The following is a 22,869-nucleotide window of genomic DNA, read 5'->3' as shown; positions in this document are numbered from 1 at the left end:
AACTCCTACAGCTAATGGGAGAAGCATCTGTATCATAAACTGGTGTGGACATGGGTTTATAATACCAGGTCACAAGTGCATTGCTGAGTAACAGCACAGATTAGCTGCCATGCTGAGTGTGCCTGGATTTTAGCAAAAGCTTTAATCCTTAAATCACTTCTTCATAGAATGATTTCCTTAAATCCATGCAGATTCCCAGCAATTGTCATGTGAACATACAAATCATTACAAAGCTGGAATCCACTTCAGTTTTTCCATTAACTCCTTCTGCTCACTGGGCATTCGTGTTTCAGAAAGATACGGAGATCTGTGCACACATATGCAAGCAAATGCGTATCAAGTTAACAAATTATTTCCCTTGCTCTGCATCCAATAAAGTGGCTGTAAATAAATGGGAAACATCCCAAAGAACGTTACAATGCCACTGGCTAACTTTTGGAATACATACCTTATAGAAGAGATTTTTGCCACTTGTTGTTTGACCCTGGACAAGTCCCTTAATCTCTTTGTGCCTCAGTTTCCCATCTGTAAAATGGGGATAATAACGCTTACCACTTTGGAAGAGCACTTTGAACACCACTGATAAGGCACTATTTAGGTGCAAAGTATTTAAACTGTTGACATTAAAATTAAAACAAAACACAAAAAAGTGAAGTAGCTTTATACATATGCATGCACAGCACATATACAGTGAAAATGCATATGTAAGAATATATTGAAAGTGTCCTACTAACAGGTTTTATCAGAAATAAGAATTTGATGGAGAACACCAAATGACTCATTATTTGAGAAATAGCATGTGAGCATAATAATTGAAGTGATTACAAACAGAGGGAAATCTGTGAGTTGGTCTAATTTTGTAATTCTCAGTTCTCTCTTCATACCTAGCCATGCAATGACAATGCCAGTCTCAATACTTCTGGAAAACCTGTCTTAAAATACAACTTGAAAACAAACAAATAAACAAAAACCACCTTACAGTAACTCACTAAGAAGTTTTACTGATCTGAAAAGCTAGAAGAAACCGACTCACCCTGAACAGAAAAGCAACAAAGATGCATAAAACTACAAAGCATACGAGTACCTGGTAAAGGAACATAAAAAATATTTCCATGTAGAAATACTTTATCCTGACTTTAGAAAAGTCAGGATGCAACTAGAACATGATTAATTATACAAGAGAAGGAAATTTAGGAAGCCAGAACATTGAAGATAATTCAATATTCCAACCTGAGTTAAGTCATTTTTTAAGAGGAAGTTACAGAAAAATAAATTAAATTTGCCTGACAACGGAAAACTACTGCAGGCTCATTTTATACATCCACAGTCTCAAACCTTATAGCTAGAAACCTCACAGCTGGCATCGAAAACATTGCCATAATTCTGTTCTTCCTTTCTCTCAGTTCCTTCCCCTTTTTCCTCTCTGCATCTTTTTCTTGGAGGAGAGAGCAAGATTGTTAAACACAAAACTTTCAGAGTTTTCTGCTGCAACTCCTGTATCTCAGTAAGTCAAACTTAAGGCAGGACTGACATGTTGCCTTTGTAGTAACCGCTCCTTAAGCATCAGTGCAGGAAGGCAAAATTCAAGGAGTTATGCAATTCTATGCCAAAAATCTGCAAGGTAGACGCTAAAAAGCTACAAGGTAGCTACAGAAAGAGCCCAGTTCTAGAACACAATGGATGTGTAAGAAGTGCCAGGTATTTTCAGCATCTCTGGAGTAAAGTCCACTTCAAATCCCTACACAGGGGTTCAGAAATTTCACATTAGTAACTATGAAAAACATTGACAAAAATAAAAGGCAAAGGACAAGACCTCACCAAATGGGAGCTGATCTCAGAGCTGTACGATAACTTCATCTAGTCCTCAGCCAATCCAGCAGGCACAATTTCAAACCCAGGCCAGAAAATACCTACAATCCAACACAAGCAACCTTACCTTAGGGAAGAAAAAAGCCTCCCGATGCAGGTTTGTACAGGAAGAAGAATAATCAGAACTGCCATTCCTGCGAGACACGAGGGGCCTATTTCCATCCAGAGAAGCACAGTTACTGCTACAGCTTGAATTGGTCCAGCCCACAGGAAGTGCAAGAAAATTGTTACCTAGGCAAACACATAAGAAGCAAAAATCAGCTTTCGGTCTTAGCTGAAACGTTAAATCCTAGTAACATGAAGCTGAGAAAGCACCTTTGTCTGCAGCAGGTACTAAGGCATTCACTCAGAAGACAAATTACCACATTGACCTTCTTGTATCTACATGCACCAAATTTCTTTAAGCTCAGGAAAACAGCAGGAAAGGATTAAATAGGCAAAAAGGAATGTTTTAAGTGAGTGTTTCTTTTCCTACGATATTTGAGAAACAACAACAAGAAATGTTTATAAGAAACACCTATCATCAGCTGTAGACAAAAGCTCAAACCCCACCCACAACTTCTTCAGTTCCAGCCCCTTGGAAAGATCTGTAAAAATTCTTACCTGATCAAATTTGTTCACGTCATTTGACAGAAGATTTACTATTTGGCCAGTGGTCGTTTTTGCCATAGCTACGTTACTGAGACGCAGTGCCTAAAAAAAAAATCAAAACAGTCCTAAATTGTCACAGCTCATGTATACAGCACAGCACACTGATACTTAGAAGACTCAGTACCCAAATACAACTCTGGGGCAAAAAGGTTTTGCCTGAGAGCATCTGGGCACCATCGAAAAACCTTAGATCATGTGTTGGTTTGGTTCACATTCTGAATAAAGTCCTGAAGAAGAGCACGTAAGAAAAGCCTAGACAAGGACTTCAAGAACTCAAATGTCATAAAAAACACCATCTTCACTTTCTCTGAAGTGATTAAAAGTGGGAAAATACCAACATAGCAAGTTGTTAAAACTGAAAAAAAAAGCTTGTAACTTTTCGTTTACATTGCTCTCGCACCCACATTATGAACCACAGCACAAAATGAGAACAGAAAACTCAACCTGAAGACCAAACTGAAATTGGGACAACGTTTGGCCAGTCAAATAATTCTGTTTTAAGTGGAATTCCTGGCCACTCCTTAATAACACCGCAAGCTGTCTTCTGTTTTTGTAAATCAGTTAATGTCCCTTCACAAAGTATAAGCATTTCCCTTGTTCATAGCTCTTGTAAAATCCTATGATTTCTGGATTTTATTAAATTAAGCATGTGTTATGAAAGGCCACAATAATAAGTAAATATTAAATAGTTTCACAGGCTGATAAGTAGGTTAATCAGTACAAAATAGCATATGATTTAACAATATCCCCCCAAACATCTTATCTATAAGCATGCAGTCAGGGCGTTTCTGCAGAGATCCAAACTGAGATAGCTCAAAGATGCAGATCGCTGCCTGCTTCCTTCCATACCTGCCACTAAGAAAACACACTTTTGCAGCACAGTGAAATACCAAACAAAATGTGCTTCGCATCTTCCTGGACCAGGAATAGTTCACGCCTCAAAAACATTTCGCTTTTTTTCATGGCACACTTCTACCTTGTCTTTCCACTACTCATGGCTTAAAATAAGGCTTTGATCATGACACTTTCGAACGCACGCTGAACGTAAGGAAGACAACTGAAGATTAATTAAAGCTAATACCTTTTTAAAAAGCAGCTGTAAATTGAATTTACGTTTTCTTTTATGTTTGCCAATTTTCTGGTTTCAGCACAAAGATCTGCTTCATTTTCTGCCCATAAATTCGACATACGGATGTCTTTCCCAGCAAGCAACCTTCCTCAAACACAACAGGCTTTAATTATATGGACTAATGAGAGATGTTTGTACTCTTTATGTCTTAGTTTAAACTCTATTCTTTCTTTCAGATGAAACTGTGCAGGCCCAATTTCAATGTTTTAACTATTCTTTGTTTTCTGTGCTCTCATCTTAGTGTTTCAATCTCTCCCTGCCCCACGTTGTTAATTCAAAAGCACAGGAATAGGGGAAAAAGTGAACACGCAAAAGAATACTGTAACTATTCAGTCAAAACACTCCTGACACCCTTCTGGTTGCTTCCTATCTCAACTACCTCGCGGCTTAAACTACTTTAGTGTTTATTCTGAACCTGGAAGAACTTGCACAATTTCACTCTTCAAAAAAGTCAGCAGCCTTCCATACACAGCCTTTGGTTTTAAAACAGAATTGAGCCATGCAACAGATCCCATTTGCATCTCTTCCCATGTGCATCACCACTGTTTCTTAGTGATGACAAAATATCTCAGAGTTTGAATACGGGCTGTTTGCAAACAAGGTAAGATTTTTAACTTTCTAGGAACCAAAAAAGGGCTTAAAGTTAAGAATGACCAGCATCTTAGGTTCTGTATCAAGGGTACCCTCTCATCCAACCCACTCATCCTCACAAATCCGATGTTCCATTTACTACAGCAATTAATGGTCACCACAGAAGTGCTGGTAAATTAGCATCCAGATTTTTTCAGAAGCATCTAGGAGGATAAAGACAACGTATGACCTATCTCTAAACCTCAGATAATGAAGACAGCTGATTAGTAAGGTTTATCAGTGTTATTAGTAAGGTTTATCAGTGTTATTAGTAAGGTTTATCAGTGTTCTGCCCGACCTCAGCCTTCACCCTCAGGAGTAAACATTTATGAGATGAGGGGAGATTAATTTTCCATTTAATCACATCCCTCGAAATAAGGGTGCACGTTACGAACACTTCTTTTCCAAGCTTCTGGGCTTCTCAGCTAATACCAACACTGCAACAACCAAGGCCGCTATGTACAGATTGCATGAATTTCAAACCGTGCTGCGATAATCAGTTTAGTAAATTAATACCTTAGAGATATGTTTATGTACAAGAAAGCAGTGTGCCATCTTAGAGCTGAGTTCCCAGAGGATAATTTCCAAGGTAGCAGAAGAGGGAGGAGAATAAGTATGTGCATGAAAAACAATCGCTGCTTCCAGTGGGGCCGTTTTTACCCTCCCCATTTTACTGCTTTGCTCAGAAACTTGACGTGACCTGCAGCAGCAGTCTTAGGTGGACGGCACCTATGTTCAGTGGCTAAAATAACATGATTTTTTTTTTACATTCTAAATAAGGTTTACACTCCTGATAATTTACATTCTAAATAAGGTTTACACTCCTTGCCCCTCGCTACAAGAAGGACATGGAGATGCTTGAGCGGGTGCAGAGAAGGGCGACGAAGCTGGTGAGGGGCCTGGAGAACAAGTCCTACGAGGAGCGGCTGAGGGAGCTGGGCTTGTTCAGCCTGGAGAAGAGGAGGCTCAGGGGTGACCTTATCGCTCTTTTTAGGTACCTCAAAGGAGGCTGTAGCGAGGTGGGGGTTGGCCTGTTCTCCCACGTGCCTGGTGACAGGACGAGGGGGAATGGGCTTAAGTTGAGCCAGGGGAGTTTTAGGTTAGATGTTAGGAAGAACTTCTTCACTGAAAGGGTTGTGAGGCACTGGAACAGGCTGCCCAGGGAAGTGGTGGAGTCACCATCCCTGGAAGTCTTCAAAAGACGTTTAGATGTAGAGCTTAGGGATATGGTTTAGTGGGGACTGCTAGCGTTAGGTCAGAGGTTGGACTTGATGATCTTGAGGTCTCTTCCAACCTAGAAAATTCTGTGATTCTGTGATACTTTACTTAAACTTCTGTGCTGCGGCAAGCACTGGCAGGTCACTATCCCAGTAGCACTGAAGCTGGAAGACGGGACACGTTGTTCCCTTCCAGCATCCCCAGCAGGGACTGCTTGCTTACAAGTGGAGACAGCCTCAGCGGTTTGGGTGCCTGTGAAGAAGCATCCCCTGCAGCCTGGAGGGGGCAGCAGCAGTCCTGCAGCTCACCGAACTGATCCCAAGCACCCAGAGAGGGAGAAATCCCCCTGTCCTAAACTCGGCAGCACTGCAGAATGTAAATGAATCACACCACTGATCGCAAGGGGGAGAAGATCAAACAGCGAAGCAATTCCCTGGCAACTAAGCGTGCCAAAGCAGATGGTGACAGCCAAGCACAAAGTCTTTCCTGGGGAACACACTTGAGGGCTCAGCAGGTGACAGGCAGGATCCAGCACCTCCTGGTCCTTCTGCCCTAGGCTGGCCACCTCCTGCTGCTCCAGCAGGTGAAAATCAGCAGCTCCTCCCAGGCTTTAGGGCCAGGATAACTTACCACCTTCACTACGAGGACTGAAGTGGTCATTCAGACACGGTATTGATGAAGAAGGAGCAAAAAAAGCACACGGGTTCATTTAAGATCAATGTATACATTGAGTAATTTCAGTGGAATTGCAGGAATGAATACAACAAACATATTTTTAGCCTTCCATCTCAAACGAAATAGCAATCAAACGCCAAACGTTTGCTTACCTTCCGATAAATCATATGACACATAGCTACCCTCAGCTTCATGCCAGCCCGCTGTACATGATAGAAGTATAGGTGGTGCATTATAGCCAGAATAAGTGTGCACACAGACAGAGCACCTGCGTAGCAATACGCAAATTTCAAAGCTACCTCATCGTAGTTTTCAAAATAATTAATAATTTTTCCCAAAAGTATCGGTTGAACTATTTTGAGGGTTTCCTAAAAGAGAAAGAAAGGAAAAAAGTATAAGCAATTTCGTATCGTAACATGCTACCCAACCTGGTGCCTGGGCAAATAAGAGTCAAGTTCCTGCTGCAAGTCACACCCCGTATTATTTGGTCTTTTTTAAGCTCTGAAACATCAGGCCAATTTTTATGAACATGATATCCAAAACAAAAACGTTCCACATAAAAATTTGGATGAATCTTTAAAATGAACTCTCTCGATTACCAATAAAAACTTTGATGCTATTAAAGTTACATGAGTATATACCACAGTAGCGTTTTTAAAGATGACGTAGTGCGTCCTTTACAACCACTTACGCACAGCAAAAAAAGAACAACTTCTTCTACAGGACATCATCCCACTCAACATAAAATCCAGCCAAGCATTACAAAGCAGGTCAGATGGCTTGTCATGTCTCAGAAGTATTGCGCTGAAATCGGTTCTCTGTTCCAAGTCCGTAATCCTGCAGCTACAACTCACTTTTTCAGTTTCAAAGAGCTGCAGCTCTTAGAAAAGAGAGTATTTTTGAGAGAGAGTACAAGCGCTACGGGTTCTCTGAACAGCCCAGTGTGAAATCACTGCTATGAATCACACAATCTCGAGAGAAATGTGTTGTGTCGCATTTTACACCACTTACCTCAATCATTGTGAAAATTCCAAAAACTAAATACGATTTCCAGTAACAAAGAATTATCGCTTTTGTTAAATGGGGTGTTTTTCCTCTCTTTTTTGCTTTTTGCACCTCTTTATCCCAGTACCTGACAAATAAAAGGCAAACATGCTGGAGGACAGAAGTAAAACCGTAAGGCAATTACCTGGAATAAAACAGTTTCAGACTTGCAGCAAGACTGCCATGATCACCTTTATACTCCACATTCCTTAAGAAATTAACAAGATAACAGGTAGTCATGTTTCCTCGTCCACATAAACACATTGCACTTAGTATAACAGGCCTATTTGTTCTCCTATCATTGCAAACAATTTGCCACTGTTGACTACTACTGCCTTTGACGTATTTGCAGCCGATGAACCCTTTCTTTCTTTGTTCTCCTCTCAGCTCAAGCAGCCAGTCACCTTCATTAAGAGCCTGTCATCGTATGATCTCCAGACTAAGGGCTGAACAGGGGCAGCACGGAGTACCATAGGTTCTTGCTATAAGCTCTATAAGCCGGAATGGTTGTGGTGCACAACCCTTTCTCGTGTCTGACCCTTCCTCGTCTCCACCACGTGCTTCCAGGAGGCTGAGCAGATGAGGCACCAGAGCAAGAGGAGCCATCTGCAGCAGCTCCCTCACTTCACACTCCCCACGGCTCTCTGAAAGCGAGGATTACAACAGCGGAGTGGCAGAGGCCTTTGTGTTACCGTGTGCCTACCCACAAGCAGGACACAATCTGTTCACATTAAAATCAAAGACAGGAATAACAAGCACGACTGCTCGGTTACATATGAACAAGAAGAACCAGAACCTAAGCAGCCTTCTTAAAGCACGCTGTTGTCAGACAAGACTGTCAGACAAGACGTCCCCCCTTGTTCCTGGAGGCTAAGTATTTTCTGCCAGGCTCTCTGACCTCGCTAGCTTGAGGGCTGAAATAAGTCTAAGGCATGAAAGCCAAACTTCTTATTTTGCAACCCCACACACAAGTTTGAAGCATGCAGTACAGATAAGGAAACATAACTGATTCATTTTTACTCTCTTTTTTTGTTAGAAGGATTAGAGCTATTGTCTAAATCCTTCACAATCAGAACTGAATCTGCGTAGGTTCTGTTTGCTGGCCAAAGAAAAAAGGCTGCTTCCTTCAGTGGCTATTTATGAAATTATATTCTTTGCTTCTTGGCCAAGCGCACTAAGGAATAAAAAAGAACAAAATATTTTCGGCATGCTGTGTTTTCTACCGCTTCCTGCCTCATGGAAAGTGTGTGCTTTTACTGTAAGAATCACTGGAAAGTGTTCGCCTTCCTCTACAGTGAACTCCCTGAACCGCTTCACGACACTTCCTTGGAGTTTGGCAAAGATCTCCTGCTAGAAAGATGTTAAAAGCAGCATTCCTACGAGTTGGTCACCTTCCCTCTTTCTTCAGCCACAGCAGGGTGATGTTGGAACTGGTCATAACCTTTAGTTTCTGGACTCTCTTTACTCCTTAGGAGCATTTTCTTGTCTCAACCAAACCATTAGGAAAGTTGATTTGTTCTACATCCTTCAGCACAAGGGCAAGGCCACGTTTTTATTAATATAAAGGCCACCCTCTTCACTACAAGAGATCTCTTCTTCTAATAGTATTTAACAAAAGATTGTTTGATGACCAAAAACCTCTCTCAAGAGGCAAGGTTCAAGATAATTTACGTAATTTACTATTCTTGGGAGATATTTCACTGTTAGTAGAAAAGAAAGAGAGCCTTTTGGGTCCATGATGACATGAACCGGTAAGCAGTCTAGGAAAGGGTATTTTATTATAAAATAAAAATGGTATTTTATTATAAAATAAAAACACCCCCTAGAAGCATGCTTTTAGATGTACATGACGTCCAAGGCATTTTATCCACTCTGTCAAAAAGTAGTGTATCTTCAACAGACATATGTTTACGTACACATATAGAAAGCGTACACAGTTCTCAGTTCAGTTTGTTCTCCAAAACAACGAGAATATTTTTCCTCACTTTTATGAAGAGCGTTTTTTAAAGTTTTCATAGCTATTCTTCCATAGACCAGAAGGCTTGGATTCATTTATTTAGGATTAGAGCAGTAACAGTTGATAAAAAATCTTCTTTGTCAAGCATCTGCAAAGTGCCCAGACAAATTACAAATGATAATAATAGGAATATTCTAATGTCCCTTCGTTATGTATGTAAAGAAATTAAAACACTTCCATGGTATCACCTCTAAATGCTACTCCTAACTCTCCAGCATTTTTAACAGTAGACCTTGTTAAACTTTACAACAGCCTCTTCAAATTTTATAACACGAATAAAACCGCACCTTCCCCACCTGAAATACAATGAAATAGAACAATGACTCTCCTTACCACTGCAACTCCTCTCCCAGCTTCTCTGAGGAATCTTCTGGCAGCACTTTATACATATCATCTTCTTCAAGTTTCCGTTTGTGGCCAATAATAAATAAGGGATTCAACCACCTGTTTAAATGCAGATTATTAACAAACTGATCAGCAGACCACAACAGCAATTTCTTTACATGTTAATTTCATTCTTTTACCCCTTTCTTCCCTTCTCTTCTTGAGCATCCCTCAACATCCTCACATTTTACCTCATTTGTCTTCACAAACCCTAAAAAGTCATCCCCAAGCAAGGTCCTAAAGTTGTTCAGACCCCACAGCACTTTACTCCCAGGCATCCAGGAGATGCATGACAGAAACAACAAAAGCAACAACATCACCCATAAGAAGGAGAAAAAGCGAGTGACATCTATGAAACATTCATGCCTGAGAGGGAACAGGGAAGCTAGAAGAACTGCAGTTTGACACTTAGCTTGTATTTCTGAATATGTGATATTAAGTTTCCTGGAAAAGTGTGAATTTTAGCTCTCGTGCTTGTTCCCTTGAACTATTTGCCAGGTTGGCAAACACAAACAGAACCAAGAGGTCAGGGATGGACCTGTTTTGGGAAAAAACATTTCTTGCACTCGTGACAAGGTATATGTCTGGTGTTGATTGCCTGTCAAAGTTCAGTTTCTGATGCCTCATTATTTCCCTACTTCACCAACACGGTTTTTAGAAGAGCACCTGGCGCACGGCATGAAGTGTATTACTTTCTGGAAGGCGTGCATGTGAGAATTCAAGGCTGTGATGGTTTACAACGAGGGCATTTATTTATTCCCAACCACAACAGTGGTTACGAATACTCATCAACTAGCTTTGCATTTCTTGCTCGGGCATGCTCCAACTTAATGTTGTATGCTGGCTTATGAGAAGTTTGTTGTTTAGTGTCCGACAGGGTGGTGAGGAAGGATGAATGCTAGAAGAGGGGGCCAGAGAGTTTCTTCCAAGGCGGAAGTGTCACAACAACCTTTCTCACAGGCCCCATGGCACAACTACGAGACAGATGGGATCAATAATATTTCTCCTTCGCTACTGAGCATGTCAGCGCACAGCATTTGTGTGACTCATCCAAGGATTAAATCTATCCCTGAAGTACCATCTTTGATGCTTAACAGCCCTTTTTGAACTCTTGGAAGGAGTACTGAAGATCTGTATCATGTGAGAGCTGCTAAGTCCTCAGCGCATGTTAAATGTACGATGAGGAATAGAAGGTTCTTGTCAGGCAAGTTTGCTGCTTGGACTGTATGGCCAGCACAGCATCAGGGCCCAAATCACCACCACAACTTCTCTAAAGAACAGCCACGGGAAACCTGTGCAGATTTCAGCCCGCTCCTGTGGCTGATACCAAGTGTTCCTCCTCTTGCAGCATCAGTACCAGCTCCAGCGTACTCCCTGAACAAGCCAGAGGGCTGCTTTCTGGCAGAATAGGTTAGGGAGCATGTAACCTTCCCCAGCTCCTTTAGCATCAGACCCATGATGAGGCTGCACTTGCAGGAAAACACAGAAAGAGCACAGAAAGACTGAGACCCCAACTGAGAAGTGACTGATGAAACAAAACAGTCTCAAGGCTACAGGATTGCCAGAGCTCATCCTAGCTCATCCTTTGGCCTTAAACTCTCCAAAACACTTACTGACGGTACCTGTACCTCCTCTGAGCACATTTGGTTTGCAGCAAATCTCTCCTCTGCCCCAACTCTACATGGTTCACATTAATTAAATAATGTATGTCCTATGAGACTTAATTTCCAAATTAAGTAGCAGATGGAGATAACAGTGGAGGGTAAAAACTGCCAAAATCTCAATTTTTTAAGACTCTTAGTTCCACTCAGAAGTACCACAGATTCAGGGCTTCTTACATCTTTCCATTAGTCAAAACTATAATCCTGAAAACAATCATATGTTGCCCTGTAACATCAATTTTAACATCTAAAAAGGCTACGGAAACCAACCCAGACTGTGCAGAAACCCATGGTAATTCATTTTGTGACTCATTTAATTTTTTGGACAACATGGCAAAGACTCGGAAGCCCACAAGTTATGGTGAGATTAGGGAAAAAAAAAGCATACTAAAATAAGTAAATTAATTAATTAAACATCTCTAAAAGAGTTTCTGTCCAGCGGAGCACCAAGCACGCAGCCAACACTGACACACTTAAACATTACTTTAGATGTTGGACGGATGCAGCAGGGTAAGTCATAGTCTTGTGCTTTGTGGTCTTGCTTTGATTCTTACACCAACCTCAACTAAAACTTTACTTCCCCAAAGCCTCATAATTAACAGAGGGATGATGGTATTACTTTCACTAGTCTGACTCCCTTCATACGGATTGGAAAAATACTCAACATCTTGCAGAAACCTAAAGCAACCATCACTCTTCATCTGATCAAGTAAGCAACAGCTACGTACACTTCCTTCTTCTAATATGCAAATAAAGTTATGTACTGGAATATCTACCAGAGTCGTTTATAAATAGTTTTTGAGCAATGTAAATTCCCTATACATCTGTGACACATACCTTTGATTACACTTGCTTGCTCTCTCCCACAAAGTATTGATCTTTATGAGGTCTTGCTAAAAAGGTTTGTTGTGTTACTGTAGACTATACTTGAAGATCTTTGGAAGACAGTTAAAACATTTTTTCTTTTCAAATTATGTTTAGTGCTTGAAGAGCTTTCACCCCAAGAATGAGGTCTTCTATTTACCCACCCCATATTTTTGGTATAGCAAACACAGCTCAAGTTTCTCACTGATGTGTCCTAACTTCAAGCTGGAAGGCCTACTTTCAGACAGGAGACTCAACATTCATATGCAGTCATTAAAGGAAGAATTTCCATCGGGAAGTAACACACGAGGGCAGATTGCACCACGTGCAATTCCCTATGCCGAGAGCACTGAGCCCATTTTTTTCACACAGCCCGTGGTTACTCAAGTCACACATTCCTAACAGGAAAACGAAATGGGCTCTTTCCTTGCCCGAAGGCTCAGTTAAATTAAGGAGTGCTGTAAGAGGGCTGTTAAAGGAAGTTGGAAATAGAAGGCAGTTGCCAACAGAAAGAATATCCCTGCAACCTTAACAGTCCGATGTAGCCATAAAGGGAAGACCGCTCACTATAGTGGTGTATCTGTTCTGCCCAAAAAGATATCATCTAACATTGATCTCTTCAAAGAGAGGGAAAGGCCTGCAGAAAAGTAGAATCTGTCATGAATACAGGAAGTACACAAGCTACATTATTCTTTAATAAAAAAATAATAATAATAAAAAAACAAACCCACAAATATTAAGACAACTTAGAAAAAGGGAGGGAATATATAGACAGCGATGCAAACTACTCCCTTCATCCCAAGCCCATAAAACGGGCTCACTACTCATGTCTGGCCTGAAGAAAGATGCCATGTGGTTGGTAGGAAGAATTTGCACCTTAGCCTCACATTTCCCTATTCAGCTTATTCAACTTGAACAAAAATAGGTGTGTTTAGTCATCATCTTCAGTTTCAATGGGTACTTTCCTGTTTGCTAAATATTTGGAATAATTATTTGGTTCTGATATATCAGCCAAGCAGCACCTCCTTCTAGCCACTCTTTTGAAACGCGGCGTCCACACGATGCCTTTCAAAGAGCACAGCCCGAATTTTTGCTAGCATAAACTACGCGTGCAAACGGGAACACTTGGAAGAATCCTGAGTACCTTTTGTTCTGCAGGGAATGCCTCTGTTCTATCAAGACGATTAGCTGATCAAAGACACCAGCCTGGAAAGAAGCCCAGAGTTAGGCCCTGTGACTGCCAGGATGCTGATGTCACCAGGCACACAGATTGAAAAAAAAAGGAAAATAAAACCCACTTGGCAACCTGGTGCAAACCCAAGAGACAGCCAACTGCAAAGCAGTAACTCACTGCTCTGACCCCAAAAAGCCTTCCTCCTCTACAGCAGTACCTTGGGCACCGATAAAAATATAAAGCCGTCCATTTCGGAACCGACAAAGACCGTAACATAAACATTCGCTTCCTGCATCCTCCTGCTCCTGGGCCCTGACACTACACGCCCTGTAACATTACAACGCCGTCAACCAGCCACAGTTTACGTGGTTGTTCAGGAAAGCGCAATTTTTTTTACCAGCTGTAATTGGAACAACTACACCAGTACTTGGGAAAGACTCCACAGGGTCTGCAGAAAAAAGGCTAAGAAATAGTTTTCTCATAGAAATAGTTTTCTTACCAGAGTAAGAGAAGTGAGACTCTGCGGGGAGGTATCGAGCTTCCTCACCACCACAGCACGGCAGAGCATCAGGCCCTGCTGTCCCAATGGCAGGCTCGTTATGCAATAGTCACGCTACTCTGCCTGATACATGAAATAAACTTCCTAAATGCTTCTAAATTAGGTTTGCTAGCGTCCCAAAAGCATGCCCTTTCAGCCAAGGAAGATATACACTACTGGCAGGTAGACTAAACTAACCACAGCGCCTGACCTACCAGCCAGGCCCAACCTACCCACAGCCTTGTCTTCAGCCCCCTCTCAGACCAGCCAGGGCTGCATCCCCTCACTGCCAATGAACACCACTACTGACACCCCAATTGGGGTACTGATGGGGGTACAGTGAGGGGACTGCCAGGACAGGGGCACCCTCAGCTCCTACACCCCTCTTGCCGTCTCCCCACAGTTGCACCTAAGTCACTCGCTGTGACATTATGGCACCCTCAGCTGCGCGAGCCTAAGGTTTGGCTCTCACCAGCTTCACAAAAGCCTTTCCTTCATCACTGGAACAGTTAGAAAAAGGACCAAGTAGACTATTTTTCTGATGAAGCAATTCGGACTGAAATTACAAATAAAAGGAAAAAAAAATGAAGTTGAACTTCTGGGTAATTTTACAATGCCCAGTAAAAGCCACATCCTGTGTACTCTCACCAGCTAATTCCTTAAGGAGGTGGTTTACAAACTGCATTTTCCCCATTCCTCTTAAGCCTATTTGTGCATTACATTACAAGCATCATCTGTTTATACTCAACGTCCAGTTACTTTTCAAGAGTTGCACAGGAGAGTCTTTGTTTACCCAAATTCTTCCACGGCACCAGGATTTCACCTTCTTGAGCAGCTTGGAAGCACTGCTTCAGCAGCTAAGCTCCACAGGAACACACATTTCTCTCTATTTAACAACACATTTTGGATCCTTTTTCTTTGGTTAAAAAAAAAATGGCGTTTCCTCATGGGACCTTTTGATTACAAATGCACGTTACTTATCCTCCACAGCTTACCTCAGGTGCCTTTCTGTACTGATCACTACCCAACTTCATGAGGTGACTCCAGCAGGCCTACGTGCTTGCTCATAGCCCAGAGGAGCACTGTTGGGGTGGGATGTACAGACAGAAGGACACACACAGTCTTATTTTGCAGGAAATCACAGATGTCACCACACCATGGGATTTCTTTTCCTACGCTATCACTGTTTCACATGCTCACCCATTCTCTTCAATAAACTGCCTTTTCCCACTTCCCCTTACCAAGGTAGACATCTACATTGAAATAGACACAAGAATAAATTCCGGTATTTCTTCAGGTGCTTTTCAACCACTGCCTTAGCCACAACTTCCCTCCCCTGTTTACTACAGCTTAAACAGTAGGTTTTCTTACTGCTTGCAATAGAAAAAAATAGAAAAACAATGAAATTAATTCAAAGTCGTGTTGATCCCAAAAAATCCTTTACAATGCCAGGCTGTATTAACCTTTGCTATTCAGCTTCATGTTGTCTTCTGCGTGGTTGCTTTTTCACAGCACAGTGTAAGCAGCCAAGCTGCTGCACATCCACTTACCGATGCTGACAGCATTTGATTGCACTTATTGCAGGCTATTTTCATGTTGTTCATCTCCACTGCCAGGTACAAAATATCTGATTACTGTAACATACTTCCTGAAAGTCCATATGGCAAGAAGTACAAACAGAGTGAGGGACATGAAAAAAAGAAGAGAAAAAAAAAACAGGACGCACTGCCTTGCTGTGGCTGCTGTTTTCTGAAGAGCCTGGGAAGAGGGAATGGAGGGCAGCATTACCTTTAACTATGGCACTCCTACGAATTCAAATTATTAAAATATTGGTTCAAAATCTGGCATCCACGTGCAAGGGAGAACATCAGATGTACCAAAAAATTGATAAAATGGTCTCAGGATTATGCCTTGTAATGATAAATTTAAGTACAAGCTACTTATTGAAGCAGGGCCTAAGTAGTTACACAGAGCAAACAAAGGGAGTTCATCAACTTAGCAGAAAATAGTTGGTCATCCAAACAAGTTTTTAACCTCAGATTAACCAACTATCGAAGCAATTTAGTTGGAATGGGCAATTTCTTAACCATTTTAAAAATACAACTGAAAACCATCATTGCTCTGTTATATATACGCATGTACGTACGTGCTTAACAGAACAAAAAGCAAACACCACCACCAATAAAAACCAACACAATCCATCAAACCCTGAAACCAAAGTTACTCAGGAGGTCTACAGTTGAGCATAATGGTCTCTGATTTCAGTTTCTGAAAGAAAAATGCAAATAATGAAACCTGATGATGAATCAAATGATGAAACCTAATGGCAGCAATTTTTATATTAGCTTCCTTTTTTACAAGTAGTGGTAAGAGGGAGAAATAAAATCACTTATGATTCACACTGATCTTACAAGTGGTTGGATGACACGGATACAAAAAAAAAAAAGATTACGCTTTTTGAGTTGCTTGTCTCCTTCACTCTTACGGCGTTGAAGAATTTTCTAGAACTGAGCAAAAAAATCATTTTGGGGAAAAAAAAAAAAAGGCCACACAACAGTACAATGCGCTCTTAATTTTGTTGTTTTGCAGGGATTACAGCAGGGACTTTTTCTCAGAAATGGTACAGCAAGCTTTACCTAGGTCATTTCAAAGGCAAATAGCTTCAGCGCTTTGTTATACTTAAATTGTTCATCTAATTGTGTATCTAAACACAGATACTTACTGCAGATAGCAAATGCCAACATTCCTATATTGTGTACACACTTGCCATAGTTGACATAATCTATACATAAACTATGATTGTCAAGCAGGATTTTCTTCTTTATAATTCAGTTATCTTGCAATAAAACAAGCAAAACTTATAAATGGATGCAGTAGTTCATAAAACTGATTCAAATGTGACTACAGGTAATTTAATATCTAACAAGTGAACAAACAAGGCTTTTTTAAATAAAAAGTTGTGTGTATGATCCTCAGTCTTCTTTCAGCTGGGAGGAAAAAAAGATAAATGTGTTTGATTTCACTCTCTGGCTACTGAAAATGCATTCTCTGTTCATCTGTACTGAAGATGTTCACGTATTTGTTTAGAGTTCCCTACAGTACCACAACAGTCCTGCTAAAAATAATAATAATAAAAAAAATCTTCTACCAATAAATGAACTAAAGAATAGCTATCTCAGATCTTTTTGAAGTGGAAACTGTTAGGAATTATTAACCTGTTGCATTCTGAGTGGAAATTCACCAGATATCAGGGCAGATTATCGCATACATCACAACACCTGATGCTGCTTGCTATTTTCACTTGTTACCTGCAGTGAACTTAAAATCCTCACAGGCAACACAATTCAACTGACACCAGAAGGTGCACCCACCTCTTTTACCAGCAGCATTGCCGGACCTTCCTAGAAAGGCAATACATTCATTTTCTAACTTATTTCAAAGTAAGGCAGGATATGCATTTGAAGGGAGCCAAGTCCCAGGACTAAAATAGAGGTGGCACCTCCTCAGAGGCCCACCTGAAGCAGTCCGGGGCCCTCCTGACTCTCAGAGGAAGAAGTTAAGAGAAGCGTGTAGCTATTTACAGTGGTATGAGAGGAGTGCACGGCACGACTGTATTGGGTCAGACAAACAGCTACACATTGTGCAGCCATCACCACAAAGCTGGGTACCTCCCTGTCTGTGCCTACCACACTCTGGCCGTGCTTAAAACCAAAGATATGTGTTTTTTTTTTCTTCTCCCACTATACTACAACTCAGACTGGGGAAGAGGCCTTAGATGTTTTGTCCTTTTCCCTAAAGCCCTTCCTTAGTACGCCGAGAGCAATGCTGTCAGACACCCAAAAGTGTTAAAACAGTTACTTACTCCTTGGAATTGTAACTGTGCAGAAGCCATGGAAGAAGTTTTCAGATGTGTCACTGCTAGGCTGTGTCAGATAATTACTCTTATTAATACGTTGAACTGTAATTGTTAAAAATATAATAAATTATAAGTATGTGAAATTTAACAGGACTTTACTTTCTTTTACTTCTCTGAACAAAAACACTGGACTATCTTTTTGGGGTGTTCCAGCTTGCTCTCCCTTTCACATTATTAATGGCCTAAAATTTATCCAGCCTTTCAAAAATCTTGTTGTAGCATGTTTTATACCTTAATATTGAAGCGGATTCAATGCCTGAACAAAAGACAGCCTAAAAATCCAACTACTGTACAGCTAGAACTTCTCTGATAATTCAAGGGAGCAAATAATACACATAAATACGAGTACACTAGCTACTAATGAACATGCAAACTCGAAGACAGGATTATAGTTATAAAACAGAAATACCCTTACTGTACGCAGTTATTAATTTCATAATCCTGAACCCCCACAGCAAGAAAAAAAAAAAAGATGTGAAAAGTGCTAGTCTCAACTTCATAAAGTATGAAGTCTAAAGCATTTCAATCTCAAAACGCTTTCCACAGCAGAATAGCTGTCTAAACACGAACAACACTGAACTGAATTGCCTGGATTTTAGGTCCCTCTGAGAAAGAAAACAAATCCTTCTATCAATCCTTTGAAGACCTAATTCTCACCAGCAAGCTGAGCCAGCAACAAAATAAATCACGTAGATGAAGTAAATCAGAAATGTGAGTGCTGCTAACTACGTAACTAGCAGCCAGAGCTCCAAGAAGTTTGGTGAGCATGGGAACCTGGGACTCTGAAGGTCAGTAGATATAGTAATAACTTCAATATCCAAGTAAGTTCAAAATTCAAAACAACATTTTGTGTTTTAGTAATCTATACTATTATATATAATTCACTGAGAGAGATGGAAAACAAGAACATTTTGCAACTACCCTCATCTTCATACTTCCGTCGTAAATGTTTTTTTATTCTCATAACATCAAGACTAGCATTACACAAGGGGTGCCCTGTAAAATAACAATATTCACACACAATTCAGATGCTCCTCTTTCCCATGAATGTACTACTAGAGCATTTAATGTTCATCAAGCTCATACTTGTCAAAGTCACAACCCCAAAAGCAAGAAGACAAGCTTTGAACAATGGGAGAAGAATGTGTCTTCAGCCTACACACTCATTACCTTAAGTTTTATAATTCAATGAAAACATGACTTCTTTTCTTCCCCTGTGAGTTTGATCCTGTTCCTGCAAGGCTGAATAATTTTAGCTTTTCTTCTACACTGCTGGCAACAAAATGGGGGGTGCTTCCTTACAATGGCAAAACTGCACTTTTGAAGCTTTTTTTGGGGGAAAAAAAAAGAAGAAAAAAAAAGGAGGACCTTTGCCAAGCTACCTGCAATGCCCTACCTTCTGTCCTTATTGCCAATAAGCAGCCAATGCCTGGGATCTGCAGAGCAGAGCAGGCACACCTGAGCAACCACAAGGCAGTGGCTGCTGCTACATCCCGGACAGCCCTCCTTCAAGCACTGTTTGAGCACCCACTGCTGTGAATTAGACTGCTCTGAAGGCTTGACAAAGAGCACACGGGGCAATTTCTAAAGCTTCTCCCCTTCTTCCAACCCTTTTTGCAAAGCAGTTTTATGCCACCACCTGATGAATGAGGCATGTCACAGACTGCAAAGCGTGGCCTCCCTGGACTTTCAGCAGGCCTCTCACCCCACGTGCACGTGCAAGGGGTTCCACCTCGTCCTGCCCTTTGCACTCTGCGAACCCACATCCGTGGCTGGGGTAAGGGGAACCCCGTCAGGTGCTCGCCTCGGATGCGAGACATTTAAAGTATTCTTATCTCGGTGCTGAGCAATGCGTGGCGATCGATTAAAAAATATATATGTAAAACTAGGGTGACAGAAGCAGCAGCAGAACACAGCCCACTTCCTTTTTTGCATCTAGCGGGGCTGGTTTTGGCAGAAGCGGCGGCAACACCGCAAGATCCCAGCAAGGGCGAGCGAGGAGCCCCGAAGCAGCCCAGGAACGTGAGGTGGCCAGCACGGGCTCTCCCCTCTCGGCCGGGATTTCCTTGCAAGGTGGTTTCCAGCACAGGCATCCTGGTGCTCAGAAAGAAAGCGTTAAGGCACAACTCCGACCTCGGGCATTCCTACACAAGCACGTTACCACTTTTTTTTTTTTTTTCCCTCCCCCCCTTTGAGGACATATCTGCGCTAGGAATATTTCAGCCAAGGATGAGCCGGGACTTCTCCCATCCCCCAAACCTTCCCTGCACCTGCTCGTGGGCTCGGCGAGGGTTTTGCTCCCGTCTTTCAGAGCTTTCCAGGAGCCCTCTCTCCCCGTGTGCCTCCCCCAGCAGCCCAGCCCGGCGCCCTCCCGTGTCCTTTCCTATTTACACTCCCCGGCAGCCGGGCCGCCGTTTCTCGCTGCTTTAACCCCCCAACACCCACATCGGCACCGCCGACCCCATCCCCTCTTTCCCCTCCTCCCCCCCCCCAAAAAAAAAAAAACAAAAAAAAAAAAAAAAAAAAAAAAAAAACGAAACACAACACAACCCCTCCGCGGCGCTCACCAGAAGAAGAGCCGCGAGCAGAGGTTGGCATCCCGCAGCGGGTTGGGCTTCTCCTCGCGGGGCACCGCTTCCATCGTGCCGCCGGCCGGCCGGCCTCCCCCCGGCCCTGCCTCCCTGCCTCCTGCCCACCCACCCCGCACGCAGCCCGCGGCAGCCGCCGCTCTGCCGCCGGCCGGCGCCGTTTCCGGGAGGGCCGGCAGCCGCCTCGGCCCTCCTCCCGCCGCACGACGCCTCCTGCCGGCCCGGCTCCCCCGCCGACACCGCCCCGACACGAGGCCGGGCACCCACGGGACCCCGCGGGGCCGGGAGCCGCGCTGGGAGCCCGGCAGAGCCCGAGCCTGAGACCTGGTGTCACCCCCTGAGCCATGTCCCCAAGCACCACGTCCAGCCTCTCCTCGAGCACCCCCAGGGACGGTGACTCCACCGCCTCCCTGGGCAACCCGTCCCAGTGCCTGGCTGCTCTTTCTGAGCAGAAATGTCTCCTCATTGCCAACCTGAACCTCCCCTGCCACAACCTGAGGCCATTCCCTCCAGTCCTGTCACTAGTTCTGTAAGAAGAGGCCGACCCCCAGCACCCCACAACCTCCTTGCTGGTGAAGAGCCTGAAGTGTCTTCATGGCACAGTGGTTTTGAGACATAAAATCACTCTGTGAGTTAGGAGCAAGGCCAGCTGAATGGCTAAACGCCACCAGGAACGCTTCCTTTCACCCCTTGTGCTTCGGTCCTTCTCTTGGAAAAAGGACTCGGCATCATCTGTCCAGCTGGGCTGTGGGACCTGAAGGAAGGGGCTGTGTTAGGACTGCAACCACAGGGGCACTCGGGGAGCTTGAGATGGGTCAGGACTGCAATCACAGGGGCTTGAGATGAGCCAGAGACAGGGCTGTGACTACAGATCGTCAGTGCTATCTCCAGCTCAAGTTTGGGGACGTTTAGGAGAGCGTGGTGGCATGGGGTGAAGCAGTTCCTGAATGCCAGGAGGTGGTGTGTCACAGAAATCCTTGAAGCAATTCTCAGAAGCTCAGCACCTATGTCGTGAGTGATTACCATAATCCTCTCCGGTATTGTCACCGTGGCCTGCCACAGGGGCTGTGGCCAGAAGAAGTAAACTGCTAGAGGCCTAAAAAAATAGGAGCGTGGGGCGTGTACCTGAAGATAACAAAAGAACTGTTCATCTCCTTGAAAAAACAATAGACAGAATGGGTCCCCGCCATGCTGCAGCTTCTCTGCAGTTTCACAGAGTGGTTGTGGTTGGAAAGGAGGTCACCTGGTCCAACCCCTGCTCTAGCAGGGCCACCAGACCATCTCCAGGCAGCTTTTGAAGGTCTCCAAGGAGGAGACCCCACAGCCTCTCAGGGCAACCTGTGCCAGTGCTCCATCACACACAGCACAGCAGTGCTGCCTGGGGCTCAGAGGGAGCCTCCTGGGGGCCAGTTTGTGCCCCCTGCCTCTTGTCCTGGCACTGGGCACCACTGAAAAGAGCCTGGCTCTGCCCTCTTTGTACCCTCCAGTCAGGTATTTGTATACACTGATGAGATCCCTCCCGAGCCTTCTCTTCTCTGGCCTAAATAGTCCCATCACTCTCAGCCTTTCATCATAGGAGAGATTCTCCAGTCCATTAATCATTTTGGGACTCTTCCCTGGGCTCTTTCTGGTATGTCCACGTCCCTCTTGTACCAGGGAGCCCAGAACTGGACACAGCACTGCATATGTGGCCTCACCAGTGCTGAATATGGGGGAAGGATCACCTCCACATCACCTCCATTAGGTAATGTTTTGCCTAATGTGGCCCAGGATGCCGGGTCCCTTTGAACGGCAGCATGACCTTTTGCTGTCTCATCCACCCCTCCCATTTTGTATCAACCACAGACTTGCTGAGGGTGCCCTCTGCCTAATCATCCAAATCATTAATGAAGATATTGAGCAGTTTGCACCCAGTATTGACTCCTGGGGGTACCCTACTACTTACTGACCTCCGACTAGACACTGTGCAACTAATCACAACCCTAATCTCCTAGACTGCCTCCCCCTCCAGCTGAGCCAGCTGCAGGACTAGCACCATTCTTACATTCTCTCTATTTTTTGCCCCCATCAGCAACCAGCCCTGTCTCTTCCTACTAAAATGAATGATCTGCGTAACAATTAACAGGGCTGGTATCAGACTGTTACTGTAGTTGACACAAATTGCTGGGATAAAGGAGTGATAGGGTCTGGATTCGCGGTATTACCAAAGGAACAGCATCAGTTCATGCTTGCGAGAATGTCATAACAACCACAAACCAAACAAATCAAGCTTAAGCTTGCTGTCAGTAAACACTGACAGAGCTGGCACGGCACGAACATGCTATTTGAGCATAGACAATGTGCCACAGAGTTTTGCAGGCAATAAGTAGTACACTTTTCAACAACTGGCTACAGATCCTTGCGGATTAAAATAAGGAAATAGTGTGGTGATTTGAAGGGATGAGCTTTAACGAAATAGTGCGTATGTATACCAGAGGTTCCCAAAACATATGAAGGCAAGCTCTGCCTATC

The 22,869-nt window shown here is 43.2% G+C and overlaps 1 protein-coding gene across 1 annotated transcript in view; it reads right to left on the bottom strand.

The window, feature by feature from the left end:
* Positions 1-20,431, bottom strand: part of ABCC4 (ATP binding cassette subfamily C member 4) — a 148,911-nt gene extending 128,480 nt beyond the window's left edge. The window contains exons 1-6 of the mRNA XM_032192288.1: positions 20,338-20,431; positions 9,567-9,677; positions 7,184-7,304; positions 6,325-6,540; positions 2,473-2,562; positions 1,937-2,100 (exon numbers count right to left, since the gene is read on the bottom strand). Coding sequence (XP_032048179.1) covers positions 1,937-2,100; positions 2,473-2,562; positions 6,325-6,540; positions 7,184-7,304; positions 9,567-9,677; positions 20,338-20,411 — 776 coding nt within the window. The 5' untranslated portion in view covers positions 20,412-20,431. The remainder of the gene's footprint in view (positions 1-1,936; positions 2,101-2,472; positions 2,563-6,324; positions 6,541-7,183; positions 7,305-9,566; positions 9,678-20,337) is intronic.
* Between the last annotated feature and the right edge of the window lie 2,438 nt (positions 20,432-22,869).

This window comes from Aythya fuligula, chromosome 1 (genome assembly GCF_009819795.1).
Source record: "Aythya fuligula isolate bAytFul2 chromosome 1, bAytFul2.pri, whole genome shotgun sequence".
NCBI lineage: Eukaryota > Metazoa > Chordata > Aves > Anseriformes > Anatidae > Aythya > Aythya fuligula.
The sequence above is the reverse complement of the archived record's forward strand: the minus strand, read 5'-3'. Positions and strand labels throughout refer to the sequence as shown.